This window comes from Stenella coeruleoalba (genome assembly GCF_951394435.1).
Source record: "Stenella coeruleoalba genome assembly, chromosome: 5".
Classification (NCBI taxonomy): domain Eukaryota; kingdom Metazoa; phylum Chordata; class Mammalia; order Artiodactyla; family Delphinidae; genus Stenella; species Stenella coeruleoalba.
The window spans coordinates 28612206-28630355 of NC_137150.1; the positions used below are offsets into that span (position 1 = coordinate 28612206).

The 18150-nt window shown below is 40.2% G+C and overlaps 1 protein-coding gene across 6 annotated transcripts in view; it reads left to right on the plus strand.

Annotated features, from left to right (window-relative positions):
• The first annotated feature begins 2128 nt into the window (after positions 1–2128).
• The window catches only part of CEP70 (centrosomal protein 70), a 78900-nt gene continuing 62878 nt past the window's right edge, over positions 2129–18150 (plus strand). For 4 of the 6 annotated variants that reach the window (XM_079921200.1, XM_079921196.1, XM_079921201.1 and 1 more), the window contains exons 1-3: positions 2129–2266; positions 3859–3957; positions 4641–4743. Coding sequence is in view for 5 of the 6 variants with exons in the window: in XM_079921196.1 (XP_079777322.1) it covers positions 4735–4743 (9 nt within the window). In the remaining variant the exon portion in view is untranslated. Of the gene's footprint in view, positions 2267–2287; positions 2535–3858; positions 3958–4640; positions 4744–18150 lie in introns of those variants that run through there. The other 2 variants (XM_079921198.1, XM_079921197.1) reach the window with 2 other exon arrangements.

Sequence of the window (18150 nt, forward strand, 5' to 3'; positions counted from 1 at the left end):
GGAGAAAAAGAACACTGATCATATTTGTACACTGTGGAGCCCTCCCCCCGCCTTTTTTTTGGTTTTTTTTTTTACAGTTTTTACTTATATATCAGGATGCAAGAAAGTTAGGCTTGAAAAGACCCAAACAAAAGCCTTTTCATTTTATACTCCTTTTGAAAACTCATCTATGGTTCCCCATCGCCTCCAGTACAAAGTCCCAGCTCCTTAGCACACCTGCTAAAGGCCTTCCTTCTCTGATTCTCCAATGATTCAACATGCTCCTCAGCTTCCTCAGGAAGCCCATTATATTGGCCAATGCTTTGGGAGTTAGGTTTTTGGGGAGGGCAGATATGAGCTGTACCAAAGAAGTCTAGGTTTAATTACAGAAAGATAAAAAAAAAAGTAAGGTTTACTGAGAACTTGTGAACTAGGCATTATAATAACGTGCTTTGGAGTTATTATCTTAATTTGCACATGAAGTTTTCTCTAAATACTGATAGGGACAGAGTAAACGGCCAAAGTAGGTGATTAAATAGTTAACTCCACTAGGGAATTGTAAGGAAAAAGTATGGGAGACCCCTGTAAGTTAATGATCACTCAAGAAAGCAGGCTTGCTTAGCAACAAAACCATGCATGCAACAGAAGCATGACTTGCCCCAAAACAATACAGTGGTGGCATGAGACACACATCCTGCCCAGTGAGGTCAGTAGATTAATGATTCCTAGGACATGCGTCTCTGTGCACACTAAAAACAAAAATATAAGGAAAAGGTGACATTATACTGAAACCCGAGATGATTTATCATATTTTAGTATATGTTACTGCCTTTTTGCTCATTTCCATTGCACCATGACAGTCCCAGTTCAACCATGTGGGGACAAGAAAACTCCTCCACCTGATTTGGAGGTGGAACTGATGATGGAAGCTTGATATCTACTCAAGAATGAGGAAGAAGGTGGTCTTCTTTTTCTTTGATTATAAAACTGTAGCCCACTAAGTTCTCGGAGCGGCATTCCCTTGCCCACCAGCTTGTAAGCCTCGCAAGCGTCCTACTCTAATAAAACACTTCTGATCTATCACTTTGCCTCTCAATGAATTCTTTCTGTGCTGAGACATAAAGAACAGCAGGTCCTTGAACCCCCTCTCCCTCCACGCATTTCTGCCTTTCCTATCTGTATTGCTGGGGAACTCTTCACCGTTCAGAATCATTCTTCTTATGCATCTCTCTAGGTTTGTAGTTCTCTACCTTGGCTGCACATTGGAATCACCTGGGGAGCTTTACAAACTACCAATGCCTAGGTCCTACCCAGCAGATTCTGATATACTTAACTTGGGGTCTGAACATTGTTTCCAAAGCTCCCCAGGTGATTCTAATGTGCAGCCAGGGTTGAGACGCACTGGTCGAGGAAGACTTCAGGGACCTAGGTAAATCCTCCTTTTCTTTCCCTTCTGTGCCCTAGACACCTTTCTCTGATCATGCCTATCACACTGCACCTTAATTTCAGGGTGTATACCTATCTCCCTAACTAGATTTTGAACATCTCCAGCCAGACACTTTTGCATTTTTGGAGCTCGATGTATGGCCTGACACTTCGTGGAGATTTGGAAAATGTTTAATGGGAGGGTAAAACGTCATCAACAAACACTTATTTGCGTCCTCCAAATGCCAGGCGCTGCACCGCTCAGCCAGGTCCTGAACATAGAGAACACGCTGACGTGACCCGCAGGAGCTAGCAGACACGACGTGTGTGTGTGTGTGTGTGTGTGTGTGTGTGTGTGTGTGTGTGTGTGTGTGTGTGTGTGTGTGTGTGTGTGTGTGTGTGTGTGTGTGTGTGTGTGTGTGTGTGTGTGTGTGTGCGTGCGCGCGCGCGCGCGCGTGTGTGTGTGCGTGTGCGCGTGTGTGCGTGCGCGCGTGCGCGTGCGCGTGCGCGTGCGATCCAGGTAAGTGAGAGAGACAACTTGAGCCAGAGCCTATTTTCAGCTGCAATGGAAGTGCGCAGGCGCAGACGACAAAGCCGGCCCGGCACACACAGGTCTAAGTCAAAGTTAGGCCCCACCCGCAGAAGCGGAGCCAACCAGAGGGCGCGGGGCAGGCCCAGCCTTCCCGGGCGGTCCGAGAAAATCGCTCCGGCGTTTAAGCCAGAGCAGAGGTAGGCCTCTCGACGCGCTCGGGCTCGATTGGCCGGCCTCCCACGGCGTGGTAACGGTCGCAGAGGCGGGGCCGGAGGCCGCTGAGCCGGCGGGGCTGGGCGCGCTGCTGCTGAGCGGCGGCGACTGAGTAAGGTGAGCGGCTCTTGGGGTTTACAGAAGCGGCGGCTGGAGCCCCTGCCTGAGGAATCCCGGGAACTGACCACACCTGCGCCCTGCGAGTGGTCAGACTGACCCTTGCTGGGGTTCCCAGAGAGGAGCAATGAAAATCCCAGTGTAAAGGCCGGGGGGAGCGGGGTGACCTGAGAAACCTGGTTCAAGTCTGGCTTCCCGCCCTTTGTGATCTTTGGCTTCCCATTTAACGTCTCGGCGCCTCAGTTTCTTCATTTGTAGGACACAGCTGGTAGTTCTTGCCTTATATGGTGGTTGAGAAGGTTAGATGAGGCAGTGAGTGTGAAGCGTGGAATGATTGCCGGCGCAGCCTGGATTCTGGATAGGTTGTAGTTACTCCGTTCCCAAGCGTCCACTAGGGCCGACCCGCTCCGCTTTGCAGTTGTCAAGGTGTCTGAGAAGGTCGCTTGGCTAGTGAAGGCCCGTAGCAAAAGGTGGGGGCTCCGCGGACGGGTAGAGTAGGTATCTCCTTCTCCGGTTTATTAGGACCATTTCAGAATCGGAGGGGCCTCTTTATGCGGAGCCTAATTTGATTTTATTAAGAAAATCAATGAGGTGAAAATATTGCAAGGCTAAGAGACCCGTAACACGCAGACCAAACAGGTTTTTGTACCACTTTATTTTCTAACCGTGATAATGTTAAACACTGGGCACGCATTACCTCTGTTGGTTTCAGTCCTCTGTATGAGGTTTTGTTTTGTTGTGTTGTTTTACTTTTGGTATTGCCAAGTAGACCCGGGCCTTCCCCGCCCCACTTTGGGGAAGAGGTGGGTGACTAGGGTTTTGCCCGCAGCTTCTGCTTGGAGGCGTGTTCTGACCCTTTATGTAACCTCTCGCGGGGCAGAATGATTTGGTTGAGATGAGATCCAGTACTAATTCCGTTTCCTTATTTGCGGTAGATTCAGTTCTTTTTAGGAACGTTAAACAGCATGTTGGCATATTTTTGGAATAGAGCTTTTGCATTTAATAGACAATAGAGACTTTGAAAGCATTGGATGTTCCATTTATTGCAGTAAAGTGAAATACGTACTTTTGAGAAAGCTAATTGCACATTTTGATGTGACTCACTTGAGAAAGAACAGCTACTGGCCATGCTTTATTTACAGTTCCCCCCCCCCAAAGTAGTGAAAAATAATTACATTTTAATTTATGGTGCATGTTACAGGGGCTTCAGACCTATAAAGGGCAAGTTACCAAAGGACTCTTGGGAGATCTCAGTGCAAGGAGATAGAAATGTGTTTTGCTTCTATGCACTTGGCTTTCTATGCTGTGTACAAATGAACTCCAACCCTGCAACTCCTATTCTCACAGTCTTACTTTAGGTGTGTTATGACACTGATTAAAGCAAGCTGCACCTTCTGCTTTGGCTTTGGGAAGCATTGGGTCTCTTCTGACTCAGAGTTCCAGACCTATGTCCTGTTACAGCTTGTAGTGGGGTAAAGGCAGCTGCAAACTATTGGCACATTAATTTCACAGTATGGACTTCTGAAAAGGAGGGCTTGGTCACAGGTGAAATTGTGAAAGTTGTTCTCCCTGCCTTTGCTTTTTGTGTTCAGTGGTATCGTCTGAGAGTACGCCTGCCTGTGAGAATTATTCTACTGCCGCAGACCAGCCAGAGAAAGAGGATTTCACCACCCACGGTCAGAAGGGAAGGGGTAAGGAACTGAAGTAGCACCGACGAATGGGGTCAGAAGGACCAAGACAACTGATAGTTGCAAGGCAAATTTTATTATGCTACAGTGGCAGATTATATAGAATAGAAAAAGGAAGGTTGCCAGATGGTGGTTTACATTATCTACAGACTGTCCGGCTCAAGGTTAACTTCCCTGGGAGAAAACCCATAAACCCAGAATCATCAAAAATAACCTGCACGTGCAGGGGGGAGACAGCTTTGCTTGTCTCATTTTACATTCTTTCTGATCTCTGGGCCTTGGTGATTTATCTCCCATAGAATGGAACAAGGAGGGGAACAAGTAGGCACAGTCCCTTCGAGCAGCGGCGGCATGCATGGTATGTCTGCAGCTTGCTCTCAAGGCTGACTGCTTCCCACATTCTACCTTTGAAGCCAGAATCAGAATTGATGCTAGATGATGATAGAATTGGACTCCCAGGTAAATGTTTCAACAGAGCGGGGACAGGAAAGATAAGGGGAAAGAAGACAATGGTGAAGGCATGTGGTGGTGAGCATCGGAGTCCATTAGCTAATTCAGTTGTTCCAGCTTCTGTTTAGTGGTTACCACCAGTAAGACAGATGCCTGTTCTGGGAATAACACATGACCATTCTTACTAGGAGATGAACTTTTTAAGATTTGGGTCTCTTTATCTTTTTGAAACTTAGATGAAGATCCAGTTTCAGATATGAGAGTCACTGAGTGATCATTTCATTGAGATCAACTTGAATGACCAGGTGAAAAGTGCAAGAGGACTGTGCTATGACTGAGGTATGTCTGATGTGACAGATAACTCTCTCTGGATGTTGAGAGACTGGAAAGGATCTGCTAATTGTGGAATACTATATGTATATTTTGACCTCCTCATAATCCTATCAGATACTGTATTTTTTTTTTTTTTTGGCCACACCCCACCACAGCATGTGGGAATCTTAGTTCCCCAACCAGGGATCGAACCTATGCCCCTGCATTGGAAGTTCAGAGGCTTAACCACTGGACTGTCAGGGAAGTCCCTCCTATCAGATTTTTTAAACTCAATTAAGGAAACTGAAGCCCAGAATGGTTAAATAACTTTTTAAGATAACACAGATAGCTGGTCACCAACTCTGATCACCACTTCTGTGTGCCAGGCACTGTTCTATTTGTCCTTTCTATATTAACTTTCCTAATCTTCACAAGAACCTATGAGCTAAGTACTTTTATTATCTTCATTTTATGATAAGGAAATTGAGGCACAGAGATTAGTACTTTCTTGGTTGTGTGGCAGAATCCATGATTCGAACCTAGGCATTCTGGCTATACCAGCCTTCTTTTAGTTAGTATTTCCTTTCCTTTTGCTTTTATTGTTATTTAACAAAATTTTTTATTAAAAAATGAATTTTTATTATGAAGTCAAACAAAAGAACATACGTAAAAATGTGTAGCTTAATGAATTACTGAAAGACGATACCACCTAGGTCAGGGTGAAGAACCATGCTAGCTGTGTTAAAACTTCGCTCCATCCCAATTACAACTACTCGTGTACTCCCATTAGTAGCCATTCTTCTGACTTTTATAGTAATTGCTTCCTTGTGTTAAAAAAAGTTTTTTCATAAATCTGTATTCTTCAGCACTATAATGTAGTCTTGTCATTACATTTTTAAAAAAATCTCTTTTAATCTGTAGGTTTTCTCCCTATTCCTTTCTTTTCTTACAATTTCTCTGATGAAGAACTTGGGTCATTTGACGTGTATACCCTACAGTCTGGATTTTGCAGATTGCACACTCATGTACAGTTAATTATGTTTCTCTGCCCTGGGTAATTCTTGTATATTAGTAGCTGGATCCAAGACTGGATCAGACTCAGATTCAATCCCTTTGGTAATTCTCTAGGTGGTGTTTGCCAAGACCATAGGAGGTATGGAATGTCGCATTGTTTCTCTTTGTGTTTTCAGCACCTGTCTGTACTTGATGCCTATATCTGTTCATTGAAGGTTGCAAAATAGTGGTATTCTATCGTGGCTTTTTTACTTATTAGTTGGAATATTAGTCCTTTATCTATCATTTGAATATGCAGCAGTACAATTCCTTTAGGAAAGGCAGCATAAGTGTTTGATTCTTTCCATTTATTTACCAATTTTTGAGAAAGTGAATCGATTTTTTATCTTCTGAAGACAATTCTTTTTTGTTTTGTTTTTGAGACAATTCTTTTTAAAAATCTAATATCAGTATGTGGTCATGAATTTAAACATTTTACGTGTTTCAGTTCATTGCAATTATTATTATCAAAGCTCATGTGGTCTCATCTTTGGCTGGGGGGAGCCTATTCAAGCCTATCCTTTTGATATGACCCTACTAGTCTTTAATAGCTTCCTTGTTGTCTGATATCTTAAATCAATTCTGTCCCAAATCTGAAATCATCATTTCTTCAAGAAACTCTGTTTTTTTAAAGAAGGAAATAGCATTTCAAGATCATAATCTGTATTCTAGGGATACTGAGTCAGTCACTGTTTGAGGGCTTTCAGTAGACAGGCAGATATAAGTATCCTAGCTCTATCTGTAGACGCACACAGAACTCTTTTCATCTTGTAAAGCTGAAACGTTATACCCGTTAAACAATAACTCACCATCCCCCCAAGACCCTGGCAACCACCATTCTACTTTCTGTATAAGTGGAATCATACAGCATTTGTTTTTTTGAGATTAGCTAATGTCCTTAAAGTTCATCCATGTTGTAGCATATGTAAACATTTCCTTCCTGTTTAAGGATGAATAATATTCCACTGTATGGATATACCATATATTGCTTATCCATTCATCTCTTGTTGGAACTTGGGTTGCTTCCACATTTTAGCTATTGTGAATAGTGCTGCTGTGAACATGGATGTACAAATATCTCTTCAAGACCCTGCTTTCAATTCTTTTGAATATACCCAGAAGTAGAATTGCTGAATCGTAAGGGCAGTTCTACATTTAGATTTTTGAAGAACCACCATGCTATTTTTCACAGCAGGTGTACCATTTGACATTCCTACCAACAGTGCACAAGGGTTTCAATTTTTCCACATGCTCACCAACATCCTCACTCTCTGTTTTTTTTGATAGTAGCCATCCTAATGGGTATGAGGTGGTATCTCGTTGTAGTTTTGATTTGCATTTACCTAATGGGTAGTGATATTGAAATCTTTTCATGTGTTTATGGGCATTTTTATATATTCTTTAGATAAGTGCAAGTTCCTTGCCCATTTTTTAATCAGAATTTCTGTTGTTGAGTTTCAGGAATTCTCTATATATTCTGGGTATTAATCCCTTATCACAAATGATTTGCAAATATTTTCTCCCATTCCATGGATTGCCTGTTTACTCTGTTGACAATATGTTTTGATGCACAAAAGTTTTAAATTTTTGTGAAGTCCAATTTGTCTGTTTTTACATTTGTTGCCTGCGCCTTTCCTGTCATATCCATGAAAGCATTGCCAAATCCAGGATTGTGAAGCTTTTACCCTATGTTTTCTTCTAAGAGTTTGATAGTTTTGGCTCTTACATTTAGATCTTTGATCCATTTTGAGTTAATTTTTTTTTTTTTTTGTGGTGCACGGGCCTCTCACTGTTCTGGCCTCTCCCGCTGTGGAGCACAGGCTCCAGACGTGCAGGCTCAGTGGCCATGGCTCACGGGCCCAGCCGCTCCACAGCATGTGGGATCTTCCCGGACCGGGGCACGAACCCGTGTCCCCCGCATAGGCAGGCGGACTCTCAACCACTGAGCCACCAGGGAAGCCCCATTTTGAGTTAATTTTTGTGTGTGGTCTTAAGTAAGGCTCCAACTTCATTCTTTTTACAGTTTTCCCAGAAGAGGAAGAGGCTGACCATTCCCCTTTGGATTTTTGGCACTCTTGTTGAAAATCATTTGACAATAAATGTGGGGAATTATATCTGGGCTTTTTATTCTCCTCCATTTGTCTATATGCCAATACCGCTATGTTTTGATTTTTATAGCTTTGCAGTGAGTTTTAAAATCAGGAAGTGTGACTTCTCCAGCTTCTTTCTTCTTTTTCAAGATTGTATTGGCTATTCAGGGTCCCTTGAGATTCCCTATGTATTTTAGGATGGGTTCTCTATTTCTGCAAAAAGTGTCATTGGGATTTTGATGGGGATTACACTGAATCTGTAGATTGCTTTAGTTAGTATTGATGTCTTAATATTAAGTCTTATGATCCATGAACATAGGATATAGTCCCATTTATTTATGTCTGTTTAATTTCTTTGAGCAATGTTTTGTAGTTTTCATCATACAAGGCTTTCACTTCCTTGGTTAAGTTTACTGCCGTTTTTATTCATTTTTATGCTGTTGTAAATGGAGTTGTTAATTTCCTTTTTGGGTTATTCATTGTTAGTGTGTAGAAATGTACCAATTTTTATATGTTGATTTTTGTATCCTGCTACTTTGCTGAATTCATTTATTCTAACAGTTTTCTGTGTGTGTGTGTGTGTGTGTGTGTGTGTGTGTGTATTCTTTAGGGTTTTCTGCATATAATATCATCTGCACATAGAGGTAATTTTACTTCTTCCTTTCCAATTTGGATGCCTTTTATTTCTATTTCTTGCTTAATTGCTTGGTGAGAACTTCCAATTCTACATGGAATAAAAAGGCCTTTACACAGAAAACTATAAAACACTGATGAAAGAAATGAAAGATGACACAGACAGATGGAGAAATATACTATGTTCTTGGATTGGAATAATCAATATTGTGAAAATGACTGTACTACCCAAAGCAATCTACAGATTCAGTGCAATCCCTATCACATTACCAATGACCTTCTTCACAGAATTAGATCAAAAAATTTTACAATTTGTATGGAAACACAAAAGACCCTGAATAGCCAAAGCAATCTTGAGAAAGAAAAACAGAGCTGGAGGAGCAGGCTCTCCAACTTCAGACTATACTACAAAGCTACAGTAATCAAGACAGTATGGTAGTGGCACAAAAACAGAACTATAGATCAATGGTACAGGATAGAAAGCCCAGAGATAAACCCATGCACCTATGGTCACCTAATCTATGACAGAGGAGGCAAGAATATACAATGGAGAAAAGACAGCCTCTTCAATAATTGGTGCTGGGAAAACTGGACAGCTACATGTAAAAGAATGAAATTAGAACACCATACCTAATGCCATACACAAAAGTTTTCAAAATGGATTAAAGACCTAAATAGACCAGACACTATAAAACTCTTAGAGGAAAACATAGGAAAAACACTCTGACATAAACCACAGCAAGATCTTTTTTGACCCACGTCCTAGAGTAATGAATATAAAAACAAAAATAAACAAATGTGACCTAATTAAACTTAAAAAGCTTTTACACAGCAAAGGAAACCATAAACAAGATGAAAAGACAACCCTCAGAATGGGAAAAAATATTTGCAAACGAAGCAATGGACAAAGGATTAATCTCCGAAATATACAAACAGCTCATGGAGCTCAATATCAAAAAACCAAACAACCCAATCAAAAATTGGGCAGAAGACCTAAATAGACATTTCTCCAAAGGAAACATACAGATGGCCAAGAGGCACATGAAAAGATGGTCAGCGTCACTAAATTATTAGAGAAATGCAAATCAAAACTACAATGAGGTATCACCTCACACTGGTCAGAATGGCCATCATCAAAAAATCTAAAAACAATAAATGCTGGAGAGGGTGTGGAGAAAAGGGAACCCTCTTGCACTGTTGGAGGGAATGTAAATTGATACAGCCACCATGGAGAACAGTATGGAGGTTCCTTAGAAAACTAAATATAGGACTACCATATGATCTAGCAATCCCACTACTGGGCATACAGCCTGAGAAAACCATAATTCAAAATGACACATGTACCCCAATGTTCATTGCAGCACTACTTACAATAGCCAGGACATGGAAACAACCTAAGTGTCCAATGACAGATGAATGGATATAGAAGATGTAGTACTTATGTACAATGGAATATTACTCAGCCATAAAAAGGAACAAAATTGGGTCATTTTTGGAGATGTGGGTGGACCTAGAGTGTGTCATACAGAGTGAAGTAAGTCAGAAAGAGAAAAACAAATATTGTATATTAACTCATATATGGAATCCAGAAAAATGGTACAAATGAACCTATTTCCAGGGCAGAAATAGAGATGTAGTTGTAGAGAATGGATATGTGGACATGGTGGGGGGAAGGGCAGGGTGGGACGAATTGGGAGATTAGGATTGACATAAATACACTACCATGTGTAAAATAGCTAGTGGGAACCTGCTGTATAGCCCAGGGAGCTCAGCTCCATGCTCTGTGATGACCTGGATGGGTGAGAATGGGGTGGAGTGGGAGGGAGGTCCAAGAGGGAGGGGATATATGTATACATATAGCTGATTCACTATGTTGTACACCAGAAACTAACACAACATTGTAAAGCAATTATACTCCAAAAAAAAAAAAAAGAAGTGGTGAATGTGGACATCCTTGCCTTGTTCCTCATCTTGGAAAGCTTTCAGTCTTTCACCATTGAGTATGATGTTTACTGTAGCTTTTTTTATATATGGCTTTTGTTGAGTTAGTTTCCTTCTATTCCTAGTTTGTTGAGTGTTTTTATCATGAAAGGGTGTTGGGTTTTGTCAAATGCTTTTTCTGCATCAGTTGAGATGATATTTTTTTTCCTTCATTCCATTAATGTAGTGTAATACGTTGATTTCTTTTCATATGTTGAACTGTTCCTACATTCCAGCTATAACTCCCACTTGGAAATGGTGTGTAATCCTTTTAATATGCTGCTGAATTTGGTTTACTAGTTATTTTGTTGAGGATTTTTGCATTGATGCTTATAAGGAATATTAGTCTTTATTTTTCTTTTCTTGTATTGTCTTTGTCTGGTTTTGATATTAGGGTAATGCTAACCTCCAGGAGTGAGTTAGGAAGTGTTCCCTCCTCTTTAATGTTTTGGAAAAGTTTGAGATGTTTTGGTAGAATTCCTCAGTGAAGCCACCATGTCCAAGGCTTTTCTTTGTTTGGAGTTTTTTGGTTACTGATTCAATCTCCTTACTAGTTATAGGTGTACTGAGATTTTCTATTTCTTTGTGATTCAGTCTTGGTAAGTTTTGTATTTCTAGGAATTTATCCATTTCATTTTGGTTTTCTAATTTGTTGGCATACCATTGTTCATAGTATTGTTTTATAGTTTATATTTCTGTATAATTGATAGTAATGTCCCCACTTTCATTTCTGATTTTAATAATTTGAATCTTCTCTTTTTTTCTGTTCATCTAGCTAAACATTTGTCATTTTTGTTGATCTTTTCAGCTGTCTTTCATTGACTTCCTCTATTGCTTTCCTATTCTCTATTTCCTTTGTTTCTGCTCTAATTAATCTGTATTATTTTCTTTCCTTTGCTAGCTTTAGGTTTAGTTTGTTATTCTTTTTCTAGTTTCTTAAGTTGTAAAGTTAGGTTGTTAATTTGAGACCTTTCACATTTTTTAATGTAAACTTTTATAGCTATAAATTTCCCCCTTAGCACTGCTTTCACTGTGTCCCGTAAGTTTTGTGTTTTCATTTTCATTAATATCTTAAGTATTTTCTAATTTCTCTTGTGATTTCTTCTTTCATCCATTGGTTATTTACAAATGTGTTGTATTTAGTTTCCATAAATTTATGAATTTTTTATTTATGTTATTGATTTCTAACTTCGTCCATTTGTGGTGACTTAATTTGTGGCCTAACTTATAGTGTATCCTGGAAAATGTTCCATGTGCACTTGGAAGACTGTGTATTCTGTAGTTGTTCAGTAGAGTGTTTTTGTTGTTTTTTTTTTTTTTTTTGGCCACACCACACAGCTTGTGGGATCTTAGTTCCCTGACCAGGGATCAAACCCGTGCTCACTGCAGTGGAAGCTCAGAGTCCTAAACACTGGACCACCAGGGAATTCCCAGAGTGTTCTTTATAAATCTGTTAGATCTGGTTGGTTTACTGTGTCACATCCTGTTTCATTACTTTTCTTCCTGTTTCATTACTTTTCTTCTATCTGGTTGTTATATCTATTATTGAGAATGGGGTGTTAAAGTCTCCAACTACTATTGTAGAACTATTTCTTCCTTCAATTCTGTCAATTTTCACTTCATATGTTTTGGTGATCTGTTATTAAGTGCATAAGTGTTTGTAACTGTTATATATTCTTGCTGTATTGAATCTTTTATTAATATGTAATGTCCTTCTTTGTCTCTAGTAACCTTTTTTGATTTAAAGTCTATTTTGTCTGATACTAATATAGCTACCCTTGCTTTCTCTTGGTTATTATTTTCATGGAATATCTTTTACCATCCTTTCACTTTCAACGTCTTTGTGTTGCTGGATCTAAAGTGGGTCCTGTTTTAGATACATGTAGTTGGATTTCTTAAATTCATTCTGCCAATCTGTCAGGAGTTTAACCCACTTACATTTAAAGTGATTACTCATAGGTAGGGATTATTTCTCTCATTTTGCTATTGTTAGTAATATCTTATGGCCTTTTTTTTTTTCTCATTTCCTGTATTACTGTCTTGGTGTTTAGTTGATTTTTTTGTAGTGAAATGTTTTTCTCTTCATTTTTCTCATTTCCTTTTCTATATATTTTATCACTGTTTTCTTTGCAGTTACCATGGAGATTACATTTAACATTATAAATTATAACACTCCCCCACCTCTTTTAGTTGTCGATGTTGCACAATTACATCTTTATACATGTGTGCCCCAAAACATAAATTAATAATTATTTTAAATTAATTTAGTCTCTTATTTATTTTTTACTTTTATTTTTGGCTGCATTGGATCTTCGTTGCTGTGCGTGGGCTTTCTCTAGTTGCGAAGAGCAGGGTCTACTCATCATTGCAGTGCGCAGGCTTCTCCTTGCAGTGGCTTCTCTTGTTGCGGAGCACAGGCTTTAGGTGTGTGGGCTTCAGTAGTTGTGGCTCACAGGCTCTAGAGCGCAGGCTCAGTATTTGTGGTGCACAAGCTTAGTTGCTCTGCGGCATGTGAAATCTTCCCAGACCAGGGCTCGAACCCATGTCCCCTGCATTGGCAGGCAGATTCTTAACCGCTGCACCACCAGGGAAGACCCTAGTCTCCTAAATTAGGTGGAAAATGAGATATGACATTACATACCAAAGTTACAATAATATTAGCTTTTAGACTAGTGATTTTTTTAAAAAAATTATCTATTTCTTAACACATTATTGACTGGAGACTTATTAATGTGTCTTTTATTACCCAAATGTTATTGACTGGAGATGTATCAATATGTTTTTAGAGAGTGATACAATTAACATCACTGTGCCAAGCTGTTAGAACTTAAAATTGATCAAAGGTTCTTTATACAACTTATGATTGTCATTATCATTCACATTTTGCTCCTTTAAGTTTTTGTTCCAATCTTGTGTATATTATAAATGCAATTTTATTATGGTAAAATTTTCAAAAATGACGCATTGTGAAATTTTGAGTGAAGAAGAATTTTTGAATGAATTTATGCAGGTACTTTCTCTGATTTTCCAAGTGACGTATATACTAGTGTCTCAGAAGATGATAGTTCTTCAGAATATAGTTCTGATTTAGATGATGTGAATATTAGGCCAACAAAAAGACAAAAAACCTTAGTGATTGATTCTGATACAGAAAGTGAAAATGAAGCTCATGGTGCTGGAGAGTGCTCCTTTGCTTCTACAAAAGAGTGGATTGAAGACAACATTTCACGAAAATTAGAAGACTTACAGATGTGTCAGGTGTAACTATTGAGTGTAATAACCCACAAAGTGTTAGTGAAATAACAATTAATTTTTGGTAACTACTTTTTTGAGTTGGTCACTTCTCAGACAAACTTGTATCACCAACAGAATGAAAAATCATATAAAAAGTGTGTAAGTCTTCGAAATGGACTGATGTAACTGATAGTGACATGAAGAAGTTTCTTGGATTAATAATTTTGGTGGGACAAATAAGAAAGTCACACTGGAAAGAATATTGGTTGGTTGATCCCTTACTTGAAACACCTATCTTTCCAAAGATTATGACGAGAAGAAGGTTTGAACAAATAATGACATTTCTTCACTTTAATGATAACTCAGAAACTCCACTTCCTGCAGACAGAATTTCAAAAGTTAAACCTCTTTTGGATTATTTTCTACCAAAATTTCAATCGATCTATAATACCCAAACAAGCAAAATGTTCTCTCTTTTGAAGGACAGTTTTGCCAGATATGGGATTTTTGATTGACAGTTTCTTTCTTTCAGCACTTTGAATGCATCATCTCACTACCTTCTGGACTCCAAAGTTTCTGTGGAGAAACATGCTGGTAATCTTATTGATGATTCCTTGTATGTGATATGTCACTTCTCCCTTGCTGCTTTCAAGATCCTCTCTTTGTGTCTTTCAGAAGTTTGATTATAGTACTTCCTGGTGTAGGTCTCTGTGAGTTTACATTTCTTGGGAGTTTGTTGAGCTTCTTGAATATATATATTTGTATCTTTCAACAAATTAGGGAAGTTTTCAGCCATCATTTCTTTAAATATTCTCTCTGCCACTCTCTCTCCCTTTTCTCCTTCTAGGACTCCCACAGTTTGTATGTTGGCCTGCTTGATGGTGTCTCACAGTCCTTTAGGCACTGTTCACTTTTTAAAAGAAATATTTATTTATTTATTTATTTGGCTGTGTCGGGTCTTAGTTGCGGCATGTGGGATCTTTTTTTAAAAATTTTATTTATTTATTTTATTATCATTATTTTTTAATTTATTTTGGCTGTGCTGGGTCTTCGTTTCTGTGCGAGGGCTTTCTCTAGTTGTGGCAAGCGGGGGCCACTCTTCATCGTGGTGCGCGGACCTCTCACTATCGCGGCCTCTCTTGTTGCGGAGCACAGGCTCCAGACATGCAGTCTCAGTAGTTGTGGCTCACGGGCTTAGTTGCTCCGCAGCATGTGGGATCCTCCCAGACCAGGGCTCGAACCCGTGTCCCCTGCATTAGCAGGCAGATTCTCTGCCACTGCGCCACCAGGGAAGCCCTGGCATGTGGGATCTTTTGTTGCAGTGTGCGGGCTCTTCTTTGCAGTATGCAGGCTTGCGACATTTGGGCTTCTCTCTAGTTGTGGTGCATGGGCACCAAAGCCCGTGGGCTCTGTAGTTGCAGCACTTTGGCTCTCTAGTTGCGGCACGCAGGCTTAATTGCCCTGCGGCATGTGGGATCTTAGTTCCCTGACCAGTGATAGAACCAGCATCCCCTGCATTGCAAGATGGGTTCTTTTTTTTTTTTTTAATTAAAAAATTTATTTATATTTTGGCTGCATTGGGTCTTTGTTGCTGCACGCGGGCTTTCTCTAGTTCCGGCAAGTGCTGGCTACCCTTTGTTGTGGTGCACGGACTTCTCATTGTGGTGACTTCTCTTGTTGCAGAGCACAGGCTCTAGGCTTGTGGGCTGCAGTTGTTGCAGCACATGGGCTCAGTAGCTGTGGTGTACAGGCTTAGTTGCTCCGTAGTATGTGGGATATTCCCAGACCAGGGATTGAACCTGTGTCCCCTGCATTAGCAGGTGGATTCTTAACCACTGTACCACCAGGGAAGTCCCTGAAAGATGGGTTCTTAGCCACTGGACCATCAGGGAGGTCCCACACTGTTCACTTTTATTCAGTCTTTTTTTTCTGTTCCTTAGAGTCGATATTTTATATTGTCTTACTGTCACTTTTACTCATTCTTTCTTTTGCTTGTTCAAATTGCCTTTGAATGCCTCTAGTGAATTTTTCATTTCAGTTATTGTACTTTTCAACTCCAGAATTTTTTTGATTTCTTTTCAGGTTTCCCATCTCTTTATTGATATTTCCATTCTGTTCATATATTTTCTCTTAATTTTTCTCCACATCTTCCTTTAGTTCTTTGAATTTTTTTTTTTTTTTTTTGCAGTACGCGGGCCTCTCACTGTTGTGGCCTCTCCCGTCGCGGAGCACAGGCTCCGGACACGCAGGCTCAGCAGCCATGGCTCACAGGCCTAGCTGCTCCGCAGCATGTGGGATCTTCCCGGACTGGGGCACGAACCTGTATCTCCTGAATCGGCAGGCGGACTCTCAACCACTGTGCCACCAGGGAAGCCCAGTTCTTTGAATATTTTTAAGATGGTTGTTTTAAAATCTTTGTCTAGTAGTTCTGCCATCAGGTCTTCTTTTTCAGGGACAGTTTTTGTAGATTTGTTATTTTTCCTTTGAATGGGCCATACTTTCCCGATTCTTTGTATCCCTTATTTTTTGTTGAAAACTGAACATTTCAATCTAATAATTGGGTATGTCTGGAAGTAAGATTCTCTTCCTTCACCAAGGTTTTCTGGGTTTTGTTTTTGTTTGTTTTAAATTGTCATGGCTGTCTCTGTGCTGAGGATCAGCCTGAGGTATAAACTTAAGGTCTTTTTTTAGCCTACACCTTTCTTGGTCATGTGCAGTGACTTTCTAATTTCCCATATGTGCATTTACTTTTATTTTTTTAAATTATTATTTTTAAAATTTTGTCTGCATTGGGTCTTTGTTGCTGCATGTGTGGTTTCTCTAGTTGCGGCAAGTGGGGCCTACTCTTCATTGTGGTGCACGGGCTTCTCATTTGTGGTGGCTTCTGTTGTGGTGCATGGGCTCAGTAGTTGTGGCTCATGGGCTCTAGAGTGCAGGCTCAGTAGTTGTGGTGCATGGGCTTAGTTGCTCCACGGCATGTGGGATCTCCCCAGGCCAGGGATCAAACCCGTGTCCCCTGCATTGGCAGGCGGATTCTTAACCACTGTGCCACCAGGGAAGTCCCTGCATTTGTTTTTAAATGTCCTAGTTTTTAAATGTACGGTTTCCAAAAGGGGAAAAGAGAAGAATGAAGAGAAGAAAAGGACAATGGTCCTTTAAATCCCCTGTACGTCACTTTAACCAGCGTGAGAGAAGCTTATAACAATGGGAGGAAGTACAATAAGACCCCTGCTTCTTTTTCTGCTCCTCTGAGATCAGAAGCAGCAATCAGTCAGATCACAGAACCCCGGAATTTGGAGGACAAGGTCCTTTTTGCCCACCCTGACTCACACAAACTGGGTATAACCTGCTCCTGGTACATTGTGCACAGCTGCCTGCCTTAAAGCTGAGGGTGGGGAATAGGTAACTTTTACCCTGCTGAGAGGTGAAATAGAGTGAAATTAACCACAAATCATCATTTAATACTTCAGTGGAATTTGCAAGCCTCAATAGACTCAGAGTTCCAAAATAGTTAACATGAGACAGATTCTGCCAGTGAAGTTTTTTTCTAGTTGGGGAGACTCATTCCTTATGCTTCCTATGCTGCCATCTTCCCAGAATCATCTCTTCCTGATCTTGAAAAAGTGGATGATTTCAGATTTGGAGCAGAACTGGTTCAAGATATCAGACAACAAGGAAGCTACTAGTGGAGTCATATCAAAAGGATAGGCTTGAATAGCCTTCCCCCAGCCAAAGATGAGATCACATAAGCTTCAATAATAATAATAATAATAATAATAGTGAACTGAAATCCATAAAATATGTTTAAATTAATGACCTCATACTGATATTAGATTAAAAATTTTTTTTTACAGTAGGTCCTTGTTGGTTATCTATTTTAAATATAGCAGTGTGGGGCTTCCCTGGTGGCGCAGTGGTTGAGAGTCCGCCTGCCAATGCAGGGGATATGGGTTCATGCCCCGGTCTGGGAAGATCCCACATGCCGCGGAGCGGCTGGGCCCGTGAGCCATGGCCGCTGAGCCTGCGCGTCCGGAGCCTGTGCTCCGCAACGGGAGAGGCCACAACAGTGAGAGGCCCGCGTACTGCAAAAAAAAAAAAAAAAAAAAGAAATAAATATATATATATAGCAGTGTGTTTATGTCAGTCCCAAACTCCCAATCTATCCCTGCTCCCCCAACCATAAGTTCATTCTCTAAGTCCATGAGTCTCTTTCTGTTTTGCAAATGAGTTCATTTGTATCATTTTTTTTAGATTCCACATATAAGTGTTATCATATGATATTTGTCTTTCTCTGTTGGACTTAACTTCACTTAGTATGATAATCTCCACGTCCATCCAGGTTGCTGCAAGTGGCATTATTTCATTCTTTTTAATGGCTGAGTAATATTCCATTTTATATATACCACATCTTCTTTATTGATGGACATTTAGATTTTCTTCCATG